Source organism: Ammospiza nelsoni, chromosome 28, assembly GCF_027579445.1.
Source record: "Ammospiza nelsoni isolate bAmmNel1 chromosome 28, bAmmNel1.pri, whole genome shotgun sequence".
In the NCBI taxonomy this organism is placed as follows: domain Eukaryota; kingdom Metazoa; phylum Chordata; class Aves; order Passeriformes; family Passerellidae; genus Ammospiza; species Ammospiza nelsoni.
Window position 1 is genome coordinate 3,264,293 of NC_080660.1, and position 26,242 is coordinate 3,290,534.

The window sequence follows — 26,242 nt, forward strand, 5'->3', positions numbered from 1 at the left end:
ACCGAGTTGCCATGGCACTGCACACCACGCTGGTGACAGGGCTGAAACTGGAGCCAGCGGGGCCATTGTGGGATGTGCTTTCCCAGGAACAGGCCTGGCTTTGTCCCAGCCTGTGCCACCGCCTGCCACGCTCCTGTCTCAGAACTGTGACCTGCTCCAGGCACCTTTCCAGGCAGCCCAAGCTGGGACGTGCCTCAGACATCCTCCATCCCTGCAGCAGAGGGCCCTGGCTGGTGGCAGCAACGCAGCTGCGGCGCCGGGGATGCCTCGTCTCTCTGCTCCCTGCTCTCGCACCCTTTGCACCTGAAGAGAAAACAGTAAGTGAGTGCAACCCGTTATCCTGCCTCCCAAAAAGGGATGTCAGCAACATCCCACTCCATGCTGTGGTGTCCCTCCTCCTCCTCCCCCAGTGACCTCTTTCCTTTCTCATGGCTACCAAGGTTTGTGGGGTCCTCCATGGAAAGGCCTTTTTTCTTCCTGGAACTTAATAGCAAACAGGCTACAAGCCATCCCTAATGTTCATAAATAATATACAATAATGCTGCTCGTTTGAAGTGCTGGACCGTGCTGGCTTGGCTGCCTAAACACCTCTCTCTCTTGCAGGCAGGCTGCTGCCCCTGCCCATGGATTTGGAAGAGGCTGCTGAGCCGAAAGTGCAGCCCACAATCCCCACACACCCCACAGCCCCCACACACCCCACTGCCCCCTCTGATCCCACACACCCCATTGCCCCCTCTGTCCTCACTGCCCCCTCTGTCCTCACAGCCCCCACACACCCTACTGCCTCCTCTGCCCCCTCTTCCCCTACACACCCCACTGCCCCCACACACCCCATTGCCCCCACACAGCCCTCTGCCCCCTCTGACCCCACAGCCCCCACTGCCCCCTCTGACCCCACACACCCCACTGCCCTCTCTGCCTCCACACACCCCATTGCCCCCTCTGTCCTCACAGCCCCCACACACCCTACTGCCTCCTCTGTCCCCTCTTCCCCCACACACCCCACTGCCCCCACACACCCTACACTCCCCTCTGTCCCCACAGCCCCTACACACCCCTCTGTCCCCTCTGTCCTCACTGCCCCCACACACTCCTCTGCCCCCACAGCCCCCACACACCCCACTGTCCCCTCTGCCCCCACACACCCCACTGGCCCCACCACCCCCGCGGCCCCCTCCAGCTGCAAGAAGAGCCAGAAGAAGAAGAAGGCGGCTGAGGCCAGGGCAGCCGCTCAGGAGGGAGGGGCTGAGGCGGCAGGGCGGGTGGGTGCCATCGAGGCCCTCACACGGGCCGGACACCGGGCGCTGGCCCTGGGCGCGGCGCGGGAGGCAGTGGGGTGCTTCAGGAAAGCCCTGCTCCTCTCCAGGGACACAGCGAGCCCCCAGCTCCACAGGGCTTGCGCCTTCAACCTGGGGGCTGCCTACGTGGAGACTGGGAAGCCCAGAAAGGGCTTTGAGTTCCTCCTCCAGTCCCAGCCCTCAGAGGCGGAGAGCGGGGACTACTCGGGGAGCCTTTATTTCAGCGTCGGGGCGGCTCACGAAGGGCTCCAGGATTTTCCAAAGGCTCTGGAGTGTTTTGAGCAAGTCCCCGGGCACGCCGGTGCTGCTCAGGCTGGCAGCCGAGCGGGGACCTGCGTGCAGATGGGCTGCTGCTACCTGGGCATGCGGGAGCCGGCGCGGGCCGCGCGGTGCTTCCTGGACGCGGCGCGGGCCTACGCGGCGGCGGAGAGCCCCGGGGCCGCGGCCGTGGCTCTGAGCAGGGCGAGCGGCTCCATGCTGCAGAGCCGGCGGTTCCGGGCCGCGGACATCGCCGGCGTCCTCGCCCGGTGTCGCTCGCTCTGCGAATCCATCCCCGACCCGGCCCTGCGAGGTAACGCCGCGCCCTCCCCTCTCAGGGCCCTGCGCGGCAGCTCCCACGCCTGCTTTTCCTCTCTGCCCCCAGGGAAACTCTACAGCGACATCGGGCTCGGCTACTCGCAGCTGCACATCTTCTCCCTGGCTGCCGAGAGCTTCGAGCGGGCGCTGGGGCTGTGCGGCGGGGAGCGGGACCGCCAGCGGGAGGCGGCGCTGCTGCAGAACCTGGGCGCGGCCCTCAACGCCCTGCGCAGCTTCGGCACCGCGCTGGGCTGGCACCGGCGAGCGGCCGCGCTGCACGGTACCTCACACACGCCGGTACATGGCACCGGTGCCTCACACACACCGGTAACTCACACACGCCGGTATCGCACACACACCGGTACCTCACACAGGTACCCCACACCGGTACCTCGCACTGGTAACGGGCACCGGTACCGCGCACCAGTACCTCACACACACCGGTACCTCATACCCGTACCTGGCACCGGTACCCCACACCAGTACCTCACACCAGTACCTGGCACTGGTACCTCACACACACCGGTAACTGGCACCGGTACCTCACCCCGGTACTGTACACCTGTACCCCACACCAGTACCCCACACCAGTAGCCCATACCGGTACCTCACACCAGTACCTCACACCGGTACCTCACACCAGTACCTCACACCTGTACCCCACACCGGTACCTCACACCTATACCTCACACCAGTACCCCATACTGGTACCTCACACCAGTACCTCACACCACCATCCCTGCCCTTGGCTGTGCCAGACGGGCCAGCTCAGCATAAAGTTCCCATTCCAGGTGCTCTGGGGAACCGCAGGGGTCAGGGGCAGAGCTTTGGGAACCTGGCGTTCGCCTGCAGCCAGCTGGGGAAGCACGGGGATGCTGCCGAGAGCTACCTGCACGCCCTGAAGGCCTTCAGGGACTCGGGTGAGGGCAGGCACATCCCACAGCCCAGCGGGCTCAGGCTGGGCAATGCTGCCTGCTGGGGATCTCAGCTGAGCTGTGCAGGGATTAACACAGCCCTTTGCCTTCCAGGGGACTTGCAGGGGCAGTGGCAAGCGTGCGAGGGGCTGGGTGCAGCGTGCTTGCACCTGGGAGACCCCCAGAAAGCCATCGGGCACTATCAGGAGGCCCTGGTTTTGCTTTCCCGCTGTCAGGTAAGGCATGATGGGGCACTGGCCTCAGCCCAGGGGCACACACACTTAGCCCATCACACATATGGGTTCTCTCCACCACAGGACAGCCCCAGAGCTGCCCACAAACGGGTGGTGCACAAGCTCACAGATGCCATCCAGCACCGACTCCACCTCAGCCACCTCTCCTACCCCAACCCAGGCCTGGTGAGCATCACCCAGGGCATGGCACGCTCTGGAGGGCTGGGAACTGGGACCCCAGTAGGGCTTTGCTGGGCACATTAACACATGTTCATCCCATCAGGAGCCCAGCCACCTGTGGTTTTGCTCCACGCTGCCCCGTGCCAGTAGGACACAGCTCCAGGGAAGCAAGGTGTGAGTAGCAAAGCTGCCATCCTCTCTCTCTCCTTCCTCTGGAATGAGTTTCCAGATCATCCAGGAGAAAAGCCTTCCTTCACTCCATGTCCTTCAGGGGGAAAGCCCAGGCTGAGGACAAGCTGTATTGGTGTACACCAGGAGCACATCCCAGGTATTCAGGTGAGAGGCTGCAAATTAAACGTGGGGTTGAGCCATCAGGCAAATCCTGGTGGAGCTGAGTCTTTGGCACAGTCTGATACTGTGTTCTTGTCTGTTTGTCCTGGAGGCACAAGAGTGGCCCTGACTGGTGGTCTCACACTGGAGCCTTGCAACCCAAGTGGCCTCCTGGGCACCTCTGGGGAGGATGATGATGGTCCCAGCTCAGCTCCAGGGTATCACAGTGAGCCCCAGGCTAACAGGTGGGTGGGCAAGGGGGAGGCACCTCAGTACGGCCCCTGGCACCCAAATACCTCTGCAGCATAGGGGACCTCTCCTGTTTAACGGTGAAAATCCAGAGATTTTTAAAGATACATAATTCTGGGAGTGTGTTTGGGGTCATTCCAGCTGGATCCTGGGGGGGATCCAGCCATGATGTGACAGGGGAGCTGTCCAGAAGCCCCACACGAGGTTCACTTGTCTCTCAGCACGAGGACCACCAGCCCCCTGCCCCTGGCCAAGCTGCCCCATGCCAGCCTCCAGCTCCGTAAGTACCACAGACCACCAGAACATCAATCCTGCAGTGAGCCCAGGCCTGAGGGTCTCACACTGCATCCCACAGGGCACCAAAACCACCAAACCCTCCATCGGAGGCCTCCAGAGAGGTAGGTGATGCCTTGGGGGAGTGGGCAAGGGAGGCTTGGGTTCCAGAGGGAAGGGTTCATGAGTGGAACCTCATGGACCCAGCAGAGCTGTTTCTTGGAATGGACATGACCCCAAGCTGGGGATTTTGGTACCTCATAGCCAACACCAAAACCGTGCCCTATGGATGGGGCAGCAGATCTGAGGGTGGTTTCGAGTCCCCTGGTATGAACCTCTTGCCCATTCCTGCCTTCCAGTGCTTAAAGAGGCTCCAACAGAGCTGGAGAGGGACTTTGGACAAGGGCCTGGAGGAACAGGATAAGGGGGAATGGCTTCCCACTGCCAGAGGGCAGGGTTAGATGGGATATTGGGAAGGAATTCTTCCCTGTGAGGGTGGGGAGGCCCTGGCACAGAGAAGCTGTGCCTGCCTCATCCCTGGAAGCGTTCCAGGCAAGGTTGGACAGGGATTGCAGCAACCTGAGACAATGGAAGGTGTCCCTGCCCATGGCAGGGGGTGGGATGAGATGGGCTTTAAGATCCCTTCCCACGCAAACCAGTCAGTGACTCCGTGATTTGATTATTGCATCTTGCATGCTGCTGGACACCCTCACTCCCCGTGACACCTCCATGACCTTGCAGGCGTGACAATGACCCCGCTGCCGGCTGCTGGTCCCGCCGGGGACCCCGCACGGCCACCAGGACTCTGTCCCTCGTCTGCAGCCTCGTGTGACCGGGAGGACACCGGGGAAACGCCGCTTCTCGGGGGGCTGTGCAGGCCCAAACCGGAGGGAGGGTGGGCCGTTCAGCCAACACGGTTCTGACCCCGCTCCGTTTCTGCCATCCTTTGTATGTCACGGGGAGGAAAGGAAGGGGCTAGGGCATCGCGGAGAGCCGGCGGGGGCCGGGAGGAACGGCGGAGAGCCGGCAGGGCCTGGGGAACGAGACGGCGGGGCTGGGGGATCGCGGAGAGCCGGTGGGGCCTGAAGGGACCTGGAGAGCCGGCGGGGGCTGGGGGAACGGCGGAGAGCCGGCAAGGACTGAAGGGACCCGGAGAGCCGGCGGGGGCTGGGGGAACGGCGGAGAGCCGGCAAGGACTGAAGGGACCCGGAGAGCCGGCGGGGGCTGGGGGAACCGCGGAGTCCCGGCGGGGCCTGCAGGAAGCGCGGTCTCTCCGCGGCTCCTCCCCGGGCCATGAAGGGCGCTCCGCCCCGGGGCGGCCCCGCGCCTGCTCCGTGGAGCTCCGGCCGTACTGGGCTGTACCGGGCCGTGTCCGCTCCGGTGCCGTCCGGGGCTGTACCGGGCCGTGCCCGCCGCATGCCGGGCCCGCGGGCGCTGCTGGGCCTGGGGCTGCTGGTGGCGGCGGCGCGGGCGGGCGGGCGGTGCGGGGAGCGCGGCTGGAGCTGGGGTTTGGGCTGGAACCGGGAGCGGTGCCGGTGCCTGCCCCGCCGCGCCATGCACGTCCCCAGCCCGGGGGCCGGCCCCAAGGGGCTCCGCTTCCTCGGGTAGGAGGAGGGAGGGAGGCGGGAGGGCAGGCGGGCGGGCCCCGGGGGCACCGGGCCGGGGTACGGGCGGGCTGAGGAGGGGTCGGGGATGGGGTGCGGGTGTACACGGGGGCTCGGCTCTGTGTGTCCCCCCCGGTCATGCAAAGTCGAGGGGATCACAGCCCCCAGGCTGGGCCTGGCCGGGTTTTGGGGTACCAGCGGTGCCGTGTCCCACCCTAGGCAGGAGGAGGCCCAGGCTATCGACCAGGAGCTCTTCACTGAGTACAAATTCAGCGTGGATCAGCTGATGGAGCTGGCGGGGCTGAGCTGTGCCACTGCCATTGCCAAGGTGGGGGTCCTGGGGGGCAGAAGGGGATCCTGCTATGGTGGGCTCAGCTGTGCCACTGCCAGGGTGGGTGCAGGTCCTGGGAGAGAGTTCCAGCACTACAGGCTGAGTGCTATCCCCACCACCAAGCTGGAGACCCTGGGAGCCAAGGGAGGGTCCTGAAGGTTCTAGCATTGTGTACCAAGCTGTGCCACCACCAAGGTGGGCACCAGGGAGGCAGATGGTGATTCTGGGAATCATCCCAGCCCCATGGGCATGCCAGTCCCAAGCTGGGGGTCTTGCAAATCCTGGCTCCATGGTGTGGGCCCACTTCCCCATCATAACACTGTGCCTCTTGTCCCTCATCAGGCCTACCCACCCAGCTCCTTCACCACGAGCCAGCCTGCTGTGCTGGTGGTCTGCGGGCCAGGGAACAACGGCGGTGATGGGCTGGTCTGTGCCAGGCACCTGAAGATGTTTGTGAGTCTTGCACAGGATCCCCATGAGGGTGCTGGTTCTGTGCACCCCTGTACCTGTGGGCTCTAGGGTCCCACTCCTCTGGCTGCTGCTGGTGCCAGAGTAGGATTAGTTCAGGTTCCTTCTGCCCTTGCAGGGTTACCAGCCAACTGTGTATTACCCCAAGCGCTCCAGCAAGCCCCTCTTTGAAGGTTTGACCACCCAGTGCAACAAGATGGACATTCCCTTCCTCCCCGAGTTCCCAGCTGAGGTGAGGAGCAGCCCCCAGCTTGGCAGCACCTGCCCCTGGAGCTGTGGCCAGGACTGCTCCTCACCTGCCACCATCCCCACCGCAGGCTGAGTTCATTGACGAGCTCTACGGCCTGGTGGTGGATGCCATTTTCGGCTTCAGCTTCACGGGAGCGGTGCGGGAGCCCTTCGGCAGCATCCTGAGCACTCTGGAGCGTGTCACGGTGCCCATTGCCAGCATTGACATCCCCTCAGGTGAGTTGTGGCTGCACCTGCTGCAGGAAGGTGCCAGCCAGGGTGCTCCCAGCTCCAGCATGGCCGTGGCTCGTTGCAGGCTGGGATGTGGAGAAGGGGAAGGCAGACGGCCTCCAGCCCGACATGCTCATCTCCCTGACGGCGCCCAAGAAGGCAGCGATGCATTTCACAGGCCGGTACCACTTCCTTGGGGGCAGGTTTGTGCCCCCTGCGCTGCAGGAGAAATACAGCCTGAACCTGCCGGAGTACCCTGGCACAGACTGCGTCCTGCAGCTCACCTAGAGCTGGGCCAGAGGGGCTGGGGGCCAGGCTCAGCTTCAGCACTGCACACCAGGGCCAAATTCTGCCCAAGCCTCTGCCAGGAGGGTGCTCAGCACCTCACTGGGCTCTGGTGTGAGCCTGCAGGATGGAAAAGCCCAGCAGGTGGGAGTGGTGAGGGGCTGCTCTCTTTGGGGCTGCTGCCTAATGCAAGTGCTGCAGGTGTAAGGTGATCTGGGGTTCTGCCACTCATGGCACCACTCACGCTTTGGGGTAATCTGATCACAATAAAGATTTATTCATGCCCTTGAAAAAATACTTTAGTACTCTGCAGGGCGTGTCCTTGTGTCCTTCTGTGACAGACCCATGGCAAATGGGTCCCTGCCCCAGGGCCTGGGGGGAAGGAACCAGGGTCACTCCTGAAGGTTCAGGTGGTGAAGTAAAGCTTGATCCAGCTCCAGACCAACTTGTCCTAGCTCAGCATCCCCAGGCAGCTGGGTCACGGTGCTGGGCTCCGTCTGGAACGAGCTCAGAGCAGCCCATGGCACCCACCAGCACCAGGATCAGGACCCTTACAGCCAGGTGGGACTGCATGGCAGCCATGTCACTTGCTCACTCTGGCTCCCTCTTCCTCTTCTTCTTCTTCCTCTTCTTTGTAGGGCTGTGTCCCAAGTTTGGCTCATCTGTCTCTTGTAGAGGTACATCTGTTTCAGCTGGCTCTTCTTTGTCCTCCTCTTCCTGCTTCTTCTTCTTCCTCTTCTTTGTAGGGCTGTGTCCCAAGTTTGGCTCATCTGTCTCTGTTTCAGCTGGCTCTTCTTTGTCCTCCTCTTGCTGCTTCTTCTTCTTTTTCTTCTTTTTCCTCTTTGCAGCCTTCCCATCTTCTTCCACCACCTCTTCTTCTGTGCTTAGCTCTGGCTTCTTCCTCCTCTTCATGACCTTCCCCTCCTCTGCTGATACCTCTTCTCCACAGGGCTCCGTGATCACTTTCTTCTTCTTCTTCTTCCTCATGACCTCCTCCTCTCCTGTCACCTCCTCTTCTCTGCTTGGCCCCTGCTTCTTTTTCTTCTTCTTCACAACCTTTTCTTCTTCCAACACCTCCTCCTGTTCTGTGTTTGATTCCTGGCTCTGTGGCACCTCAGCTCCATCCCTGGACTGTTTCCTTTTCTTCTTTTTGCCCTGGCTGCTCCCTGGGGGCTCCTGCTGCTGCTCCCGTTGCCGGTATGTGGCCAGGAAGGCTCGTTCCTGCTCCTCCAGGCGTGCCAGCTTGGCACTCATGGTCAGGCCGTGCCGGGCACCCCTGCAATGACCACAGGCAGTGAGGTTCCCCAGCAGGGAAGGTGTTCCCCAGCCCAGGCTGCGAGGAGGGGGCAGCCCTGACCCCCCAGGCACTCACTTGTGTGCTGTGCGGCCCCCGCACGCCTGCACCAGCTCCTCGTCCGTCAGCCTGGGGACGCAGACAGGACCTGTCACCTCAGCATCTGTGGGGAACACAGCTCCTCCTTTCAGGCCTTGTCCCTCCCCGTGAGCCCAGCCTCACCTCCTGACCGAAGAGAGGTCCAGTTTCTCCTCCTCCTCCTCCTGACTGCTCTCAGAGCTGGCTGGCACTGACTCCTCCCCACAGGCTGTGAGCGTGGCTGACTGCAGCACAGACACAGAGGGACTGTGAGAAAGGGGGACAAGGAAAACGCGGTTCTGGGGGCCACAGCAGCCCAAAGCTCCTGGGGACAGTCACCTTCACAAAGCGGCCGTATAGCAGGCTCCCGCTGCTGCCAGCCTTGCGTGGCTTCTTGTTGCTGATGCTGCCTCCCTGCTCAGAAAGTGCCTTCACAGAGATGCCATCCTGGGAGAGAGAAGGCAAAGCCTTGGAAATGGTCTGTCCAAGCTGCACCTTTCCACCACCACAGCCCCTGTGCAAGGTGCTGTTTCCTGACAGGGCCTGGGGATACGGTGGCAATACAGGAGTCACCAAATAACCTAAACACCCTCCAACCCTGCCTTCAACCCCATCCCTCCAACCTGCCCGGCCTCCACAGCGATGTTGGCAGCCGCCTTGTTGAAGACGTGGTCCCACCAGTGGAAGGTGAAGGGTTCTGCTGCGTCGTGTCCCACCTGCGGGGTGCAGAGAGCTGCCGGAATGGCTGCACCGGGCAGCGGCACCGGGCGGGGCAGGGCGGGGATCGGGACTCACCCCGGCCGTGTCGCATTTCACCTTCACCCGAATGGCCTCGGCGATGCCGTCCTCCCGCCTGCCCAGCCCCTGCCCTGCACACAAGGCAGCGTCACCCCTGCACGGCCCGGGACACCGGGGGCACCGGGGACTGCAGGAGCCCGAGGGTGGGGAGAGGTCCAGACCGGGTCCTGCAGGGAGGAGGGGGTGGGCTCTGGGACCATTGGGCTCTGGGGTGGGGACAGAGGGACTGCCGGGGTCTGCAGGCTCTCGGGACTTGGGGGGCCATTGGGGCTGGGGTGGGGATCGGGGGGCTGCAGGGTCCCGGCAGAACACTGGGGTCTGGGGTGGGGACTGGGGGTCTGCAGGGTCCCGGGGCTCTGGGAACGGGACTGGGAGGGTCCCGGGGCTCGGGGGTAGCTGGGGCCTGGAGGGAGCTGGGAAGATGGGGCTTGGGGGGCACTGGGGACAGGGAGCTTTGGGGAGGATCGGAGTCTGGGGGAGCCGGGGGCGCTCAGGGGTCCCAGGGCAGGGCGGGACAGGCCGGACCGCGGTGCGGCCCCACCTCGCCGCCAGCCGTGCCGCCTCAGCTGGGTCTCGGCGAACAGCATCCCGCGGCCCGGCGGCTCCGCGGCGCTCATGGCCCGGGGGGTCCGGGGAATCCCGGAGGGTCCCGGGGGGAGTTCCGGTGTGTCCTGGTGTGCCCCGGTGCGTCCCGGGGAGGGTCCTGGTGTGGGTCCCGGCGTGTCCCGACGACTCCCGGTGTGGGTCCCGGTGTGGGTCCCGGTGTGGGTCCCGGCGGGTCCCAGCACCGCCGCACGAGGCCGGGGCGGAGTCACGGCCGCGCCGCCCGGGAAGGGCTGTGCGCATGCGCGAGGGGCGGGGCGGAGATGCGTCGAGAGTGGGGCGGGGCACGGGGACAGGGACAGGGGGACAGGGACAGGGGGAAGGGACAGGGGGACAGGGACATGGGGACAGGGATAGGGGGACAGGGACATGGGGAAGGGACATGGGGACAGGGACAGGGGGAAGGGACAGGGGGACAGGGACATGGGGAAGGGACATGGGGACAGGGATAGGGGGACAGGGACAGGGGGAAGGGACAGGGGGACAGGGACATGGGGAAGGGACATGGGGACAGGGATAGGGGGACAGGGACAGGGGGAAGGGACATGGGGACAGGGATAGGGGGACAGGGACAGGGGGACAGGGGGACAGGGATAGGGGGAAGGGACAGGGGGAAGGGACATGGGGACTGGGACAGGGGGACAGGGACAGGGGGAAGGGACAGGGGGACAGGGACAGGGGGAAGGGACAGGGGGACAGGGACATGGGGAAGGGACATGGGGACAGGGATAGGGGGAAGGGACAGGGGGAAGGGACATGGAGACAGGGATGGGGGACAGGGACAGGGGGACAGGGGGACAGGGATAGGGCGAAGGGACAGGGGGAAGGGACATGGGGACTGGGACAGGGGGACAGGGACAGGGGGAAGGGACATGGGGACAGGGACAGGGGGAAGGGACATGGGGACAGGGATAGGGGGACAGGGACAGGGGGACAGGGACAGGGGGACACACGGACATGGAGACAGGGATAGGAACAGGGGGATAGGGATAGGGATATGGGGACAGGGATAAGGACAGGGACATGGGGACAGGGATAGGGACAGGGGGACACAAGGACACAGGGACAGGGATAGGGATATGGGGACAGGAGGACACATGGACATAGGGACATGGGGATGGGGGCGCACAGACATGGGGATAGGGACAAGGGAACATGCGGACATGGCAACAGGGATAGGGGCATGGGGATGGGGTGCACGGATACAGGGATAGGGATATGGACACAGGGGGACACAGACACGGGGACAGGGATAGGGACATGGGGACAGGGATAGGGATATGGGGATGGGGGGACACGGGGTCATAGCAGACATGGTGACATAGGTGTGGGATACACAGGGATGGGGACGCACGGACACGGGGACACACACGGGTGTGCACACATGAACAAAACCATGCACACACGTGTGCACACACACCCATACCCACAGCTGCAGCCGTGTCACACACAGGAACGTGGGCACACAGGCACATGCACACACACACAGAGCTGACCTGTACACACACACACACAGACATTTTTGAGGTTTGATTTTGAAGTTTTGCACCGGGACATTGTGGGGAAAGGCTGTGGATCCCCTCCAGGAAAAGGGGGAGGAATGAAGCACAAATATATCCTTGATAGCAGAAATCTCTCCCAATCAATCAGCTGGATTTACCTCTGCCTGCTGCAGAAATTGCTTCACTCATTATACTTTAAAATAATTAATTCTATTTATCAGAGGAAAATGAGAGGGAACAGTCAGTGGGAACACCTTGGGGCAGTTCCTTGGGGAAGGAGAGATATGGGAGCGAGAAAGTGCAGTGGTTCCTTTGGAAGTGGGCCTTTGAACAGCACATTACCAGGGATTAGGGAAAGCTCTGGAGGGGATTAAGAGGCTCAAAGGCTCCTTCCCACCAGCCTTCAAAGCTCCTTTTCCTCCAGAGCTTGGGAAGGATCTGCCCCCTGTGGGTACCAAAGATCAGACCCAGCTGCATCCACCTCCCAGCCCTGTCCCAGTGATCCCAGGCTTGCTGTCCCACCCCTGAGGAGGCTGCAGGCCCAGGAGGGTTTGAGAATCCCAGAAAGGTTTGGGATCCCAGAAAGGTTTGGGATCCCAACTCTCCTTCCTGCACAGAGCAGAGCAGCAAAGCCCCTGGGAGCAGCGTGGGACGGGCAGCTCTGCTGGGGGAGGTGGCACTGGATGGGCACCAGAGGCTGCAGCCTGCCCTGGGTCTCTGTTTCTATGTCTGGGCTGGCAGCAGGGCAGGATGATCCCAAAGTGGTACAAGAGCAGATGCTACAGTGTGGAGAGACAGGAGAAATCTGTTTTCCCACTTAACCAAGGACTGGACAGCCTTTGAGGGCTCATCGTGGCCTTTCAGGAGTTAAAGAGAACTTGTTAAAATGATGGACAAACTCTTTTTATATGGACAGATAATGATGACCCAAGGGAAAATGGTTTTAAACCAAAAGAGGGAATATTTACGCTGGATATTGGGAAGGAATTGTTCCCTGTGAGGGTGGGGAGGCCCTGGCACAGAGCAGCTGTGGCTGCCCCATCCCTGGCAGTGCCCAAGGCCAGGTTGGACAGGGCTTGGAGAAACCCGGGATGGTGGAAGGTGTCCCCATGGCAGGGTGTGGGGTGAGATGAGCTATGAGGGCTCTTCCCACCCAAACCTTTCTGGGATTCTCAGACTCCTGTGCATTCCCCTCAGTGCTTCACAGCACACACTGCAGCAGGGTTCTTCCACCATGCAGGGACTTATTGCAGCCAGCTCTGGAGTCACCAACCTGCTCCAGCCCTCCAAGGCCCTGTTCCAGCACACACACACAGCTCCCTTGCACTGTGTCACTGACACCACCACGTCACACCTTGCTGACACACTGAGGGGGTGCAAGGATCATTTCTGCCTGGCCAGAAACACTGCTGGGACTAATTTTGCTCCTCAGGGATTCAAACTCACCATGGGGCTATATCCCCCCTTCCCTGCTTGCTCCATCCATCCATCCATCCATCCATCCATCCATCCATCCATCCATCATCCATCCATCCATCCATCCATCCATCCATCCATCCATCCATCCATCCATCCATCATCCATCCATCCATCCATCCATCCATCCATCCATCCATCCATCCATCCATTCCTTACAAGAGCTGGCTCGTGCAGATTTTAGTGCCATCAAGAGACCCTGAAGAGGTCCCAACGCTCCCACAGGCACTCTCAGGAGCCTGTTTTGAGCTGAAAAGAGGCCAATCAGTAACATTTGGGAAAAGCTTTAACCCTTCCAGTGCCAGTTGGGACCTCCAGCCCCATCCCTACACAGCTCTGTGCAAACTTCCCACTTCTGAGAGGCTGCACAAAGCACAGCACACATTTGTGCACAGCCTCCAGAAGAGGCTGAAGCTGCTTTCTAAATCCTCCTCCAAGGGATTGCAGCTCCATTAGGATGCACACACAGAGGCAGGAGTGTTTCCAGCCCCGTGTTTCTCCACCAGCAGCACCACCTACACTCTCAGCAACACCAACACAAACCCATGGATGATCCCAGTTCCAGCTGGGTGCAAGCAGGTTTTACAGGTATGCAGCAAACCTCCTGTTCCCTCTCTGCCCAATCCTCCCACACTGAAAGAAACTCTAAACTCTCAAATAACACCGACTCCCAGCTCTTAACAGCTGCTAATTGCCAATTCTGATTCAAAGGGAGCTTCCAACCCGGCACTTTAGGGCCAGTGCTGCATTCCTGAAGTGTCAGAGGTTTCCTGGCCAGGAGGGAGGGGGTGATACCCCCGTGCCTGCACTGAGCTGAGCTCGGGGGAACAGGACAGCACAGATTCATCCCAAGTGACTGGGAAGTGGCCCAGCTGAGCCGAAGGCAGGCAAGGATGAGACAGGGATGCAGGGAGACAGATGGTTGTGCGCATTTATTTTCCTTTTGATAAAAATGGTGTATGCAAATTACACAGCCATGGAGGCTCCTGGGAAATACCACCCTGCTGGTCCTGGGGAGGCTCTTGGACAGCCTGAGCATTCAAACACACCAGAATGGAAGGGGGGTGGAGGATGGATCTAAACTGGGAGGAACATGAACTTCCAACATTTTCCAGTGAAGCGAAAAGACCGTTAGCTTATTTTTCCATTTCCTTTTTAGTTTTTTCACACTTGTACAAATGAACCCACTGAGCACAGGAGTCGATGCCCCTGGACACCTCTGACCAGGAACCACACGACTTGGGCAGAACCACACCTTCCAAACACCTTCCTCTGCACAGCACCTTCAACTCAAGCTCAAGAACAGCACACCTGGTCACTGCACACCCCTGGGCTCCATTACACCACCCCCAAGATGTAAAGAGGCCACACTTCAAATGCAGGTTTCTCACCCATTAACCCTCTACCAGGAGATTGGAGGCACCTGTGAGTGAGGGACATGGGCTCAGTTCATCCCAGGAAACATTAAGACAAATGACATCAGAAATTCTCAGGTAATTTCAATTTTTTCTTTTGATCCATTCCCAATAAGACACTGAGAGAAATAACCAATCCCCAAACTTGGCTCAATTTTTTAAATATTTGCCTGAAAGGAGGGCTAGGGGAAGGAATCATGTACAGTTAAAATCAAGCTACTCAAAACACAATCATTCAGGTAAGTAACTAGAAGTATCGCCTCTACCATCTAGAGAGAGAGAGAAGAGTGTCTGAGACAGGGCATATTTAGGAAAAAATACACATCTGAAGTCTCTGTGGCCACGATGAGAACTGGAATCCACATACAAGCCAGTTAAAGAGCATTTCAACATGAAATCTTAACTTAGTAGGAAGGTCAGGGTTAAGCTGTATCTTTTTGTTTTAAATACATGGACAGCTGTCAGATATGAAAATGATGGCGGGCTTTCCGGAAAGATCCCCTGTGCATGTGTATGGATGCATGTGCTGACGTCTGTGGGGCAGCAGGACAGAGCTTAGGAAGGCTGGGAGCCCAGCAGTCTCTCGATAGCTGCGTTGATGTCCCCGCCGGTGGCGATGAGTGCCTGCAGGTTGGCCTCACGGTTGATGAAGCCCATGGCATTGAGCTGCTCCAGCTGCTGTTGGAATCGCACTTCGGGACTCTGCGCCTGCGGGGGGAGGACACGGAGCCTGGGGTTAGAGAGCACTCAGAGCACACTCAGAGCACACTCAGAGCCTGGAGTTAGAGAGCAAAGAGCCTGGAGTTAGAGAGAACACACAGAGCACACTCAGAGCCTGCGGTCAGAGAGAACAGGGAGCCTGGAGTCACAGAGCACACACAGAGCCTGGAGTTAGAGAGCACTCAGAGCACACAGAGCCTGGGGCCAGGGAGAACACACAGAGCACACACACAGAGCCTGGAGTTAGAGAGCAAAGAGCCTGGAGTCACAGAGCACACACAGAGCCTGGAGTCAGAGAGAACACACAGAGCACACACAGAGTACACTCAGAGCACACAGAGCCTGGAGTTAGAGAGAACACACAGAGCACACTCAGAGCACACACAGAGCCTGGGGTTAGAGAGCAAAGAGCCTGGAGTCAGAAAGAACACACAGAGCACACTCAGAGACTGGAGTTAGAGAGCAAAGAGCCTGGAATTAGAGAGAACACATAGAGCACACTCAGAGCTTGGAGTTAGAGAGAACACACAGAGCACACTCAGAGCACACAGAGCCTGGGGTTAGAGAGCAAAGAGCCCGGAGTCAGAAAGAAGACACAGAGCACGCTCAGAGCACACATGGACCCTGCAGTAACAGAGCACACACAGAGCCTGGAGTCAGAGAGCACACTCAGAGCACACACAGAGCCTGGGGTCAGAGAGAACACACCGAGCACACACAGAGCACACTCAGAGCCTGGAGTCACAGAGCACACACAGAGCCTGGGGTTAGAGAACACACAGACCTCAAATCAGAGAGCACACACAGAGCACACACAGAGCACACGCAGAGCCCAGAGTCAGAGCACACACAAAACCTGGAGTCAGAGAGCACAGGGAGCCTGGAGTCAGAGAGCACACACAGAGCACACACAGAGCCTGGAGTCAGAGCACACACAGCATCCCAACACAGGCACTGCCAGCAGCCTGTGCAGGAACCCCAAGCTCAGCTTCAGGGCTGTGTAGGGACAGTCTCCATGTCCCCTTAGGATGTGGCACAGCAGCTACACCAGAGTCAGTCCTGGTTTAGTACCAACAGTGGCAGCAGTGCAGGCAGAAGGACCCCAGCATGCTGAGCTTAAACCTCTTAAAGAGTTCAACACCCCAAAGAGTCAGCCAGACCCCAACACCAAACCTGGCCTAGAGCACCACAGCCACAAGAGACTGTTGGGGACCACATGCCCTGAGTGGGGTGAGGTGGGCACCCCCCTGGAGACCTCCCTGGCCATGCCAGCACCCCCAGGTGTTACGTACTTGAGAGCTTCCTCCGGCCAGCAGCTGGATCATCTGCTGCATGAGCTGCTGCTGAGGGTTCCCACCCCCAGCTGGAGAGGCACTGGCCGGCGTCGAAGCAGAGGGAACGGGGTTCTCCGGGATTGTGCTTCCTCCTGTGGAGGACGGGGGCATCCGGGGCATGCCGAAGGAGCCAAGGCTGCAGAGGAAGGCAGGGCATGATCAGGGTGACACTGGCACTGGGCACCCCCCAGAGTGGGGCAGCCAGCAGGAACAACCCTCACTGAAGGCCCTGCTACAGGGCAGCTCTGCAAACTGTTCTGGTCACAGCTGGCACTGGGAGTGAGCAGAAGCCTCTAGAGAACTGTTGTGACAGTAAGCAGAGAGCTGAGAGAGCCAGTAGATCAGCCTGCCCCAGCACACCCACCCAGCCTTGTGTCTGTGTCTGTCCATCTCATACTGTTCTCCAGAGATAAAACTCTTGAGTTCAGTCCACATTAAATGCAGCAGACAAAGGATGGGGGAAGGACCAAGTGCATTCCAAACCTTTTCTCCAAAAACAACAGGTCAAGGATTTCCCAGTGAAGGACAAGCGAGCAGCAAGTGCTAATGAGCTCGCTCAGAGGGGCCTGCAGGCACAGCCCAGCACACCATGACAGACTGCCCTAAGCAGATCTCCTGGATGAGTGCAGAGCCAGCTCTGCCTGCTGGGGCTGGGCACAGCAGTTCTGCTCTGGAGCACTCCATACCTTGGCACTAATCCGGGCGCCTCCGTCTGCAGCGTCTGGAGCCCCTGCTGGATCTGGAGCAGGGCCTGCATGGCGCGGGGGTTGGTGAGGATGGACAGCGAGTCCGGGTTCTGCATCTGGGGAGCAAAGCAGAGACACACACGGTACCAACCAGTGAGAGCTCAGGCAGCCAGAGCTCCAGCACTGCCACACCTGGGCTGGCACCAAGCTGTGCCTCCTGCCCACAGCCAGGGCTGCCCTTCGTGTCTGGATCCTCCTCTGAGGCTCGCAGACTGCAGGGCTCGCCTGCAAGGACACTCACAGAGCTCACAGCAGGTTCCTAAATGAACTGGGTGAGTCACATTAGAACTGGGGACACAGCTGGATTCTGATTTACCTGAGAACAGCTGCTCCAGCACAATTAACTGCGTCATTTGTGTAAACTCTACACAGTGAGAGACTGTCTACACAGGGGTTCCAAGTAGCTTAACAAGCCTAATCTGGAGTCCACCTTTCAGTAATTCAGATGAGTTAAAATTCAGATCACCTTTTCTAACCAAGTTCTTCCTCTTTGTCTCCCCTGTGCAACCCCTTCCTTGCTCAGCCCAGCCTCCCAAGCCCACATGCTTCCTCCTAGTGCACTGAACCAAGATCCTGCTTGTGCCACAGTGGGGGAGAAGCTCTGGAGCCAGGGGCTGAGGGCAGCACAGGGCCAGCCAGAGGCCTTTACCTGCTGCAAGAAGACAGGGAGCTGAAGGCGGAGCTGTTCTTGAAGCTGTGGATTCCCAGCAAAGAGGGGGACATTTACCATGATCTAGCAAGAGACAGCACATGTAGGTAGGGTCAGAGGGTTGCTGCCACTTGCTGTTAAACCCTATGCAACTAAGCCATGGAGAACAGGTCACTCCTGGGGCCCCTGACTCCCTCCCTGGGCTTTCAACATGCTGCCCTGCTATGGGGGATCAAAATGGGACAGATCCAATCCTGACAGCAGTGTTGAACAGGGGCCACTTGGCCACAGGCAAAGAGAAGGGCCATTCCCATGTCCCTCTGAGAGCCACCGCTTGTGTCAGGGGCTCTGCAAAACACACAGGGCTCAGAGCTGGGGCTGCCTTCTGGCTATTGAGTAATACAACCAGACTGTGTATTCACTCTGCTCCAGGGTCTGCAGGAGGAACCAGTCTGACCCCAGAGCAGACTGACACCTCACACTGAGCTCATGGCCTGCCTGGCAACAGCAGACACCTGCAACACTTTTACCTGTGCTGCAAAGTCTGGGTTCTGGGCAAGAGTTTGCATCATGCTCCGCATGTAAGGGGCAGAGATCATATTCTGCATCAACTGAGGGTTTTCAGAAATCTGCTGCAGGAGTCCTTGCATCTCTGGGCTGTTGAACATGCCTGCAAGGGGAAGGGAAGACAAAGGAAAACATCTGATGAGCCTGAGCACCACTGCATTGCCTGAAACACAATGTGACAGGTGACAGCATTGCCTGTACTCCATCCCCTATCCAGCAGCAAACAGGGCTGTGGACAGCCATGGCAGTGCTCTGCTGGCCATTATCCTGCTCCTGAGAGCTTCAGGGACAGCAGAGTTCCCAAAGGAACCATCCAAAAAGTGCATCAGAATAATTCATTGGTGGATAACAGCCACAGACAGGGCTCAAATGCCAGAGGAACCAGCCCTCCAAGGAAGCCTGGGTGACCTGCTCAGCCAGCAGCACCCTGCAGCTCCCCCCTTACGTACCAGCACCGATGCTGGCAGCATTCAGCCCAAAGGGGTTGGACACAGTTGGGGTGCCCTGGGTAGTTGCTGAGCCCGTGCTCCCTTCACTGCTGGGTGCCTGACTCTGGGAAGCAGGGGGTGTGGGGCTCCAGGGGTTTGGCAATGGCTCTCTGTTCTCCGTCCGCAAAGGCTGAGAGCTCGAGCTGTCAGAATTCCCCGTCAAGGAAGAGAAAGGATTGCTGCCAAACTAGAGAAAAAAAAAAAAAAAAGAAACAGATGGAATCAGTTAGTCCCAGCAGACCAATCCCAGCACTGAGCGAGCCAGGGAACAGCAGATCATATTCAGCCAAGTCCAGAATTTGCTAAACATGTGCCATGATCCGCCTCCTGAGAAATCTGCAATCCACAACACACCTCACTCACAAAAAGACCAGGCTCAGGAGTGGCCACAGCCTCAGATTCAGCTGCCAAATGCAGGGCTTCAAAATGCCCTTGTAAAAGCAGCACCCGGACACAGCAGCAGGTATTGCTGGACTGGAGCATGACTCCACAGCCCTCTGCAGCCAGGCCTGTGCTCCCTCCTCCTGCACTACCAGCCAGCTGGATCTGAGCCATCTCCATACTGAAGGCGTCAGGCTCCAGCTAATCCAGGGAGCAGAGCGCTGGGCTAACAGTGACAGGGCCTGCCTATCAGTCAGGCTGCTGGGGGACTGCAGGAGCCAGAGCAGGTCTCTCCTCTGACACCCCAACCCATGTCACAAAAGGCACTGCACCATGTTGTCCAGCCAGTGCCTGCCTGGAGTGGAGCCACGCTGTAGGACAACTGCCCCATCAGCAGAGGGGACAGAGAAAGACCCCCTAAAGACCCCCTTGCCACACTACAGCCGTACCTGCTCCCTGGCTGCACTAAACATGGGCTCCTGGATGTCCGTGTACATCCGGCGCAGGGCGTTGTATCCTCCTGGAATGCTCTCGAGGTTACTCAAAGCACGGTCCTGGTTCCGCATCATCTCCTGCATCATGGCAGGGTTCCGAGCCAACTCCATCGTCTGCGACAAGGAGGAGAAGGGGGAAAGCTCAAGCTCCTCTCCCAGGAGAGAGAGGGGATAATTAAACCCAATTCACAGGCAGAGAGCAGAGAGATCATTTATACAAGCAGAGAGACCAGGGATCCAGGCTCCTCCCCAGCCCTGCTCAGCTCTCTTCCTTCTCAGCCTCAGTTCAGCTTGATGAAATTCTTCTGTTCCTAAGCAGCATCAGGACATCCAACACCCATATGTTCCCACTCACACTGCATGGACTACATACAACAACTGGGAAGATGGATCCTTCCACCCTCTCCAGACTTTTGATGGGTCTCCCCTGCACAAAAAATATCCAGGTCTCATTTAAAGAACTGCTCAAGTACAGATTATTCACAACTTAGTCCTGCAGCTCTGGAATTTCATGTATAGCCAGCACAGCTGAAAGCAGAATGACTGAGAAGCAGATGGAAATGAGGCCTGTTCAGCACAATCCTCTTCACAAGCCTCCCCAGTAAACAGCAGAGTCCTGTTAATGACTATTATCATTAATGACTATTAACACCCAGATTCTCACTGGCCTTAGGATTCCCTTCCAATGAACCTTTGGTCTTCCAGCCAGCCAGTTCTCTTGAACATGAGTCCTCTCTGCTCAGGGAAAAATGAGACCTCTCTGGGATCCCAGCCTACACTAATGCTCTCCACTGATACAGGTAGTGAAACATTCACTGTACAGCTCCGGAGTCGCTACATAATCTGTCAAAAGAACTAGAGAGAAACAAAGAGCTTTTGCAGTAGCTTCACTTCTCCAGCACTGTTTTTACTCCCATTCCTGAATCACACCACAGTAGCCTTGCTAGGAAAATCCCAAAATCCTTTTTTATCCCAATACACCATGGATTCAATAACTCTGAAAGGAAGAAAAGAGTTGCAAGGATGTGGGTTGAGCATTTAGTATTCACATAACTCAAGACCACCATCTGTTTGTGGGGAGCTCACAGCAGGAAGGAAGAGATCTCCAAAACCACTGCTCTGCCATTCCCACTCCTCCTCTGCAGTGCAGACACTGATGTTGGTCCACAAAGACTCTCCTCAACACTCTTACTGAGCCCTGGTGTGACTCACCTGCCTCATGAGCTCTGGGTTATTGAGCATGTGGCTTATCTCTGGATTTCGCTCCATGAGCTGCTGCATCTGGGGATTGGCCATGATCATCTGCCTCATGAGGTCAGGGTTAGACATCATGTTCTGCACCAAGGGATTCTCCATGATCTGGGAAAGCATCTCTGGGTTGGACATCAGCTGCCGCTGCATCTGCTGCTGGAGCTCCATGAAGTTGGCAGAGCCCATGCCAAGGTTGCCCAGCCCAGTGATGCCACCGAAGCCAGCTGGAGAGGGAACAACACAGGGGAAGAGAGGCATGAGTCAGGAACTGGCAGAGAGGACAGGCACAGCACTGCCTCCCCACAAATCCAGGGGTACCCTGTGTTCCTACAGCAGCCAGCTCTGAGTAAGGACACCCCTACACACACACACTTCACCAAGTGGCATTACCTTGAGCAGGGACAGAGGTGTGCCATGGGAGTGACTCAGCAAAACCCATGGCAACAACAGGGGCCAAGAACCCCAACTCCTTGGTCTAACCGCAGAAAATTCTTCCTTCTCCCAGTGCCCACTTACACAGGATGGATGCAGCACTGTTGGGGCCTCCATCTCCAGGCCCTCCCACGCTCCCTGAGCCGCTGCTCCGTCTGCTGCCGCTCCCTGCGTCCGGGCCAGCACTGCTGGATGTGGAGGGCTGAGATGGGGCAGCAGGAGAAGAAGGGCTTGCATTGGGGGCAGAAGCAGCATTGGGGGCAGAAGCAGCAGATGTTGAATCTTGGACCCTGTAAAGGATAAAAGGTATTAAACTGCTGGTACTGGGGAAAGGCAAGGGGAGTGCTCTGTGGGGACACAGGGTGTGCACCCCACAAAGAGCAGGCTCCCAGCACAGCAGCCAGCCCAGCTTCCACCCCGTGTCTGCCTGCACTGCTGCACAGCTGTGCTCCCAGATGCCTTCCATCTGCTGGGATCTGCCTCCCTTCTGAAGCACTGCGGCCCCTGACATGTCCTGGCCCACGCAGAGCTCCTGGACGGGTCTTACCCTGAGTTGTCTCCAGCTCTTCCTTGAATCCCACTGAACTATTTACTGCAGCCATATCCTTGAGCAAGGAGTGTGCTCCAAACAGCAAAATCCTTCTGCTGCTCCCACAGAAACCACAGGAGGTTACAGCAGGGCTAGTGCATGGGGTAAACAACAATGTTCACTTCTGAATATTCCTATCAGTGCTTCTGGGGCAAAAAGAAGCATCAGCATTACTGTACAAAGAGGGAAACTGAGGCACGAGGCAGCCAGCACCTGTCTCACAAAGCCATGGAATGTTTCTGGCCAGCTTGGCTCCAAATTCCCAGCTCTGCCACTGGCTGCACCTCAATGCAAGGCTCCTGCTCCAACACAATTGTCTGGAGCTTCTTTAAACCCACCCACACAGACACTGTGCTGTAAGCCACCATGCAGCAGGTGCTGGACATCAGCTTTGCTGAATGCACCAACCCAGGTTAGTACCTTCTTACCACAGTTATCCTCAAGAGTGTGTTACAGGAATTTGGAAGAGAACATTTAAAGATTTTCTGAAGCCCCTGCAGTCACAACAGTGAGCCCTGGACTAGTGTTGAAGAGCTTTCATTAAATTAGACCACAAAATTCACTTTACCCACCTCAATAATGCTGTTATGCCTCTGACAATAATACCAATGATCTCCTGATTTTTTTTTCCCAAACCAATAAGTATTCATTTTCTCTATCTCCCTTTCTTTTTTCACTCTTCTAGAACATGAAAAATCAAACCTGGAGGTCCCTGTCCACTGTCCAGACAGACCTGACTACTGCTGAAAACCAGTGGCCACTGAGGGAGGCAAAGAATGGGGAAACAAAGCAAATGGGAAGCTGAATAAGAAAGGAAGAAGGAAGCCAGAGAAAGGGCACTTGGTTTCTCTGTAATGTCTTCAGTAAGGACTTTTCTAGAACTATTAGCAGGAGAAAAATGAGCAGCCCAGGACAGCTCTGATTCCCTCTTTGAAATGATTTACCAATACCACATTTATAGTGGAGACAGCAGAAACAGCATTGGGCTCTCAGGCTACCTGGAGAGGCAGAATCCAAGGAGAGGCTGCAGAACCTGGCAGCAAACTTCCTTGTGCTTGTGAAAAAAACAAGTGGAATAAAAAAAAAATGGGGAGAAAACTCATCTTGATTAATGCAGCTCCTCCAGGGGACAGCAGAACTGCACAGAGACACAGCCCTGAGAGCTGGGGCTCACTGTGGCCAGAGCCTGAGGCATGGCTGTGAAGGTCCTTCAAGATCAATGAAATGTGGCTGCAACTAAAGCACAGCAGCTGTTCCCAAAGCCCTTCCATGCCCACCACCCCTCTGGAAAGTGCTGGGAAGAGCTAAACCTGCAGGAGCCTGAGGTCAGCCCTGTGTCCTGCTCTCAGTCTGAGGTCTGTGGTGCTCCTGAGCCACATCCTGAGCACAGGGAACTGCCCAGGTGCACCCACATGAGTGAACCCCACAGTGCCCTGTGCCTGCCCCAGCCTGGGCAGCTGTGCCTGCAGGGCACGTGTGCCTCTGTGGCACCTCTCAGAGCCTGAGGAGGTGACAGAAAACCCAGGTATTAACACAAATTCACTGGGAAAGTAATTCCTTTTATCAGCAACTTTTCCTAGAACTCTTGCAGGTTTGCTAGAACCAGTATCCATTTCTGATGGGTTCTTCCAACACAGAGACACACATTTAATGTTAAAGTACCAGCCCCTCTCAGGTACCTGCCATACACCATCACAGCTGTGTCATCCATGGACAGTTTAGGGACAAACCCCACTGCAGGGGCAGGGAAAAATCATCACAATCAGTAATTCCCACCCCTATTTGAGCCCAGCCTCCCCAAGACCAAACTCTTACTTCTGCGGAGTCTTAATGACCAAGTGAACAGTGAGCCCATCTTTGATCCCATGTTGATTCAACGTGTCTCCATCCTTCAGGATCTTCCCAGCAAAGATCAGAACCAGCTGATCCTGTTTGGCTTTAAACCGTCTAGAAATCTCTTCTTTGAACTGAAAAACAAACAGCATTTTTCAGGCAAAGGACTGGTACCAGGAACACAAAGCTCCAGGGCTCACATGTAGTCTAGGAAGAGCCCAAGGGGCCCATGAAGGTACCACACATTCACCAGGTGCTGATGATGTCTGAGGTGTTAATGAAAACCAAACCAAAGCAAAGACAAGCTCTGAAATCACAAATTATGGAGTAAATCTCATAAAAAACAGAGCCATTCCCTCAGAAGAGGCTGAAGGCTTCCAAAGCCAGACCAATTTGCTTCAGGCCTAACCCAAACACATATTTTATGCTGAATGACTGAACTGGTTTCATCTGCTCATTTGAGTTTTTTTTTTTTTTCTAAGGAAAGCCAAACTCTGATTTAATACAGGACAGAGCTCTATGGAAAAGGCAATAATCCTTTATCAGCCAATGGAAATAAACTAGGTCTTCTCCGATTCCTATTTCTGCAACTGAATTCCCTGTGAGCATGCCACGGAGCATGGACACCTCATCCTTACTGTGTGCTGGGATTTACACCTGCAAGCAAGACTCTCACTGCTGGCCCTGCCAGGGCATCCCCAGATTGATTTGGAGGAAATAAAGCCTTGCACTTGGAAAACACAAACTAAAGGGAATTCAGAGGGGAAGACCAGGATGGAGAGTGAAACACACGCTGGTTACAGAGGGGAAGGGAATTTGATGAAAACACAAAACTAAAGGGAATTCAGAGGGGAAGGCCAGGACGGAGAGTGAAACACATGCTGGTTCCAGAGCTCTCAGCCTTCACAACTCTAAAATCAAGGCTGGGCACAGCACAGCCCTGGCCCCAGATCACCCTGTCTGTTCTCTCCCCACACACCCTGCCTGTTCTCTCCCCACACACCCTGCCTGTTCTCTCCCCTCACCCCCTTACCAAGGGATTCTTTCCCGAGGGAAAGGATCAGGAGGGCCACACGTGCACAGCTCCTGCCCACAGCATGAACTGCTGCCCAGAGCTCCCTGCCAGGCCCTTCACACGCCGACCTCGTGCCCTACGCCCGAGCGAAGCGCCAGCCAGCCCAACGCAGAGCCCATGACACCTTGTCCCAGTGGGCATCGCCGCTTCCTCAACGCCAGGACCGGCCCCAGAGCCCGCCCCTGCCAATGGCAGCCTTTGCTAAGCGCAGTTCTCGGCAATCCCGGCCCTCTCCCGCTCCCTAGCAGGTGCACAACACCCCCCAGCCCACCCGATGTTTCCTTTCCTCCACCTCATCCAACGCTGGCCCCAAACATCTGCCCGGCTCCTCGCCTGGAGAATTTCCCTCCAGAGAAGTGCAGATGCACGCCAGGACCCCTAGATATCCCCCCGGCAGCCCCCCACGCTCTGCCCACAAGCCCAGCACCTTTCCCACCCCTCTGCCCAGGGAACGCTCTCCCCCGCAGCCCAGCCCAGCTCACGGGCCGAGCCCCCAGACCCCACCCGGTCCTTCCCACTGCCACCGCCCCCAAAGCCGCTCTCCGAGCCCCTCAGTTATTGTGGTTCCCACACCTACGACCCCTCCCACAGGTGAGCCCCCCAAACCACCTCCAGAGCCCTCCAAAGGCCTCCAGCACCTGCCCTCCTTCGGATCTCCCCGCTCCCTCCCACCCTGGCTCCAGCAAGGCCCAACGGCCGGGGCTGCCCCGAAAAGCCCCCGAACGCAGCCCCAGCGCTGATCCGGCTCTCCAAGCGGCCTCCCGGACCCTCTGACCGCCCCCCAGCCCACAGCACCCTTCCCCCGCTCCTCAGGCGCGCCCGAAATTCCTCCCCGGCCCCAAAACTCAGGTTCCTTCCCAAAATTCCTTCACGTCACCCCCGGATCCCTCAGCCCCCGCGGAGCAGCCGCCCCCGCCCCTCAGCACCCGCGGCAGCGCCCCCCAGGCCTCTCCGCCTCCCCGGCCTGCCGCCGCCCCCACCTCGCGCACGGAGGCGCCATCCGCGATGACGATCTCCTCCTTGTCCTTGGGGGTCTTCACGGTTACGCGGATGAGCGCCCCGCCGGGCCCCGCCTGGCCCTCCCCGCCAGACCCGGGGCCGGGGCCGCCGCCGCCGCCGCCACTCGGCTCCGCCATCTTCGCCGCCCGCCGCCAGCCCGGGCCACCGCCACCACAGAGAGCCGGGAGCGGCGCCACAGCACCGCCTGGGGCCGGGACAGCGCCTCCCGGCGGCGCGGAGGAACAGCGGCAGCGCGGGGCGCGGAGGCGGAACGGGAGCGGAAAGAGGCGGCCGGAGCCTGGGTAGGGGGCGCCGCCC

At 58.2% G+C, this 26,242-nt stretch overlaps 4 protein-coding genes across 5 annotated transcripts; 2 read left to right on the forward strand and 2 right to left on the reverse strand.

The window, feature by feature from the left end:
- The first annotated feature begins 11 nt into the window (after positions 1 to 11).
- TTC24 (tetratricopeptide repeat domain 24) lies at positions 12 to 4,885 on the forward strand. The gene is made up of 8 exons (XM_059490073.1): positions 12 to 67; positions 1,181 to 1,869; positions 1,942 to 2,154; positions 2,666 to 2,794; positions 2,903 to 3,024; positions 3,106 to 3,207; positions 4,002 to 4,060; positions 4,795 to 4,885. The coding sequence occupies exons 1-8, from the start codon at positions 12 to 14 to the stop codon at positions 4,883 to 4,885; spliced, it is 1,461 nt and encodes a 486-aa protein (XP_059346056.1).
- A 524-nt stretch (positions 4,886 to 5,409) lies between these two features.
- On the forward strand, positions 5,410 to 7,495 carry NAXE (NAD(P)HX epimerase). Its single transcript, XM_059490491.1, has 6 exons — positions 5,410 to 5,657; positions 5,877 to 5,985; positions 6,331 to 6,441; positions 6,575 to 6,688; positions 6,774 to 6,921; positions 7,001 to 7,495. The coding sequence occupies exons 1-6, from the start codon at positions 5,470 to 5,472 to the stop codon at positions 7,201 to 7,203; spliced, it is 873 nt and encodes a 290-aa protein (XP_059346474.1). The 5' UTR covers positions 5,410 to 5,469; the 3' UTR covers positions 7,204 to 7,495.
- Positions 7,447 to 10,107, reverse strand: LOC132085117 (G patch domain-containing protein 4). Its single transcript, XM_059490490.1, has 7 exons — positions 9,912 to 10,107; positions 9,368 to 9,441; positions 9,196 to 9,288; positions 8,912 to 9,019; positions 8,717 to 8,817; positions 8,573 to 8,623; positions 7,447 to 8,476 (listed from the first exon to the last, which is right to left on the reverse strand). Exons 1-7 carry the CDS (start codon positions 9,985 to 9,987, stop codon positions 7,792 to 7,794), a joined length of 1,188 nt encoding a protein of 395 aa, XP_059346473.1. The 5' UTR covers positions 9,988 to 10,107; the 3' UTR covers positions 7,447 to 7,791.
- A 3,749-nt stretch (positions 10,108 to 13,856) lies between these two features.
- Positions 13,857 to 26,090, reverse strand: UBQLN4 (ubiquilin 4). Of its 2 annotated transcripts, XM_059490161.1 has the most exons (11): positions 25,906 to 26,090; positions 23,833 to 23,984; positions 21,513 to 21,718; positions 20,958 to 21,220; positions 19,701 to 19,859; positions 18,832 to 19,057; positions 18,346 to 18,485; positions 17,816 to 17,899; positions 17,107 to 17,222; positions 16,379 to 16,556; positions 13,857 to 15,074 (listed from the first exon to the last, which is right to left on the reverse strand). In XM_059490161.1, the coding sequence occupies exons 1-11, from the start codon at positions 26,059 to 26,061 to the stop codon at positions 14,922 to 14,924; spliced, it is 1,833 nt and encodes a 610-aa protein (XP_059346144.1). In that variant the 5' UTR covers positions 26,062 to 26,090; the 3' UTR covers positions 13,857 to 14,921. The 2 variants fall into 2 exon arrangements, with proteins under 2 accessions (XP_059346144.1, XP_059346145.1); XM_059490162.1 differs by lacking the exon at positions 17,816 to 17,899 and having other exon boundaries at positions 25,906 to 26,082.
- Positions 26,091 to 26,242: the final 152 nt, after the last annotated feature.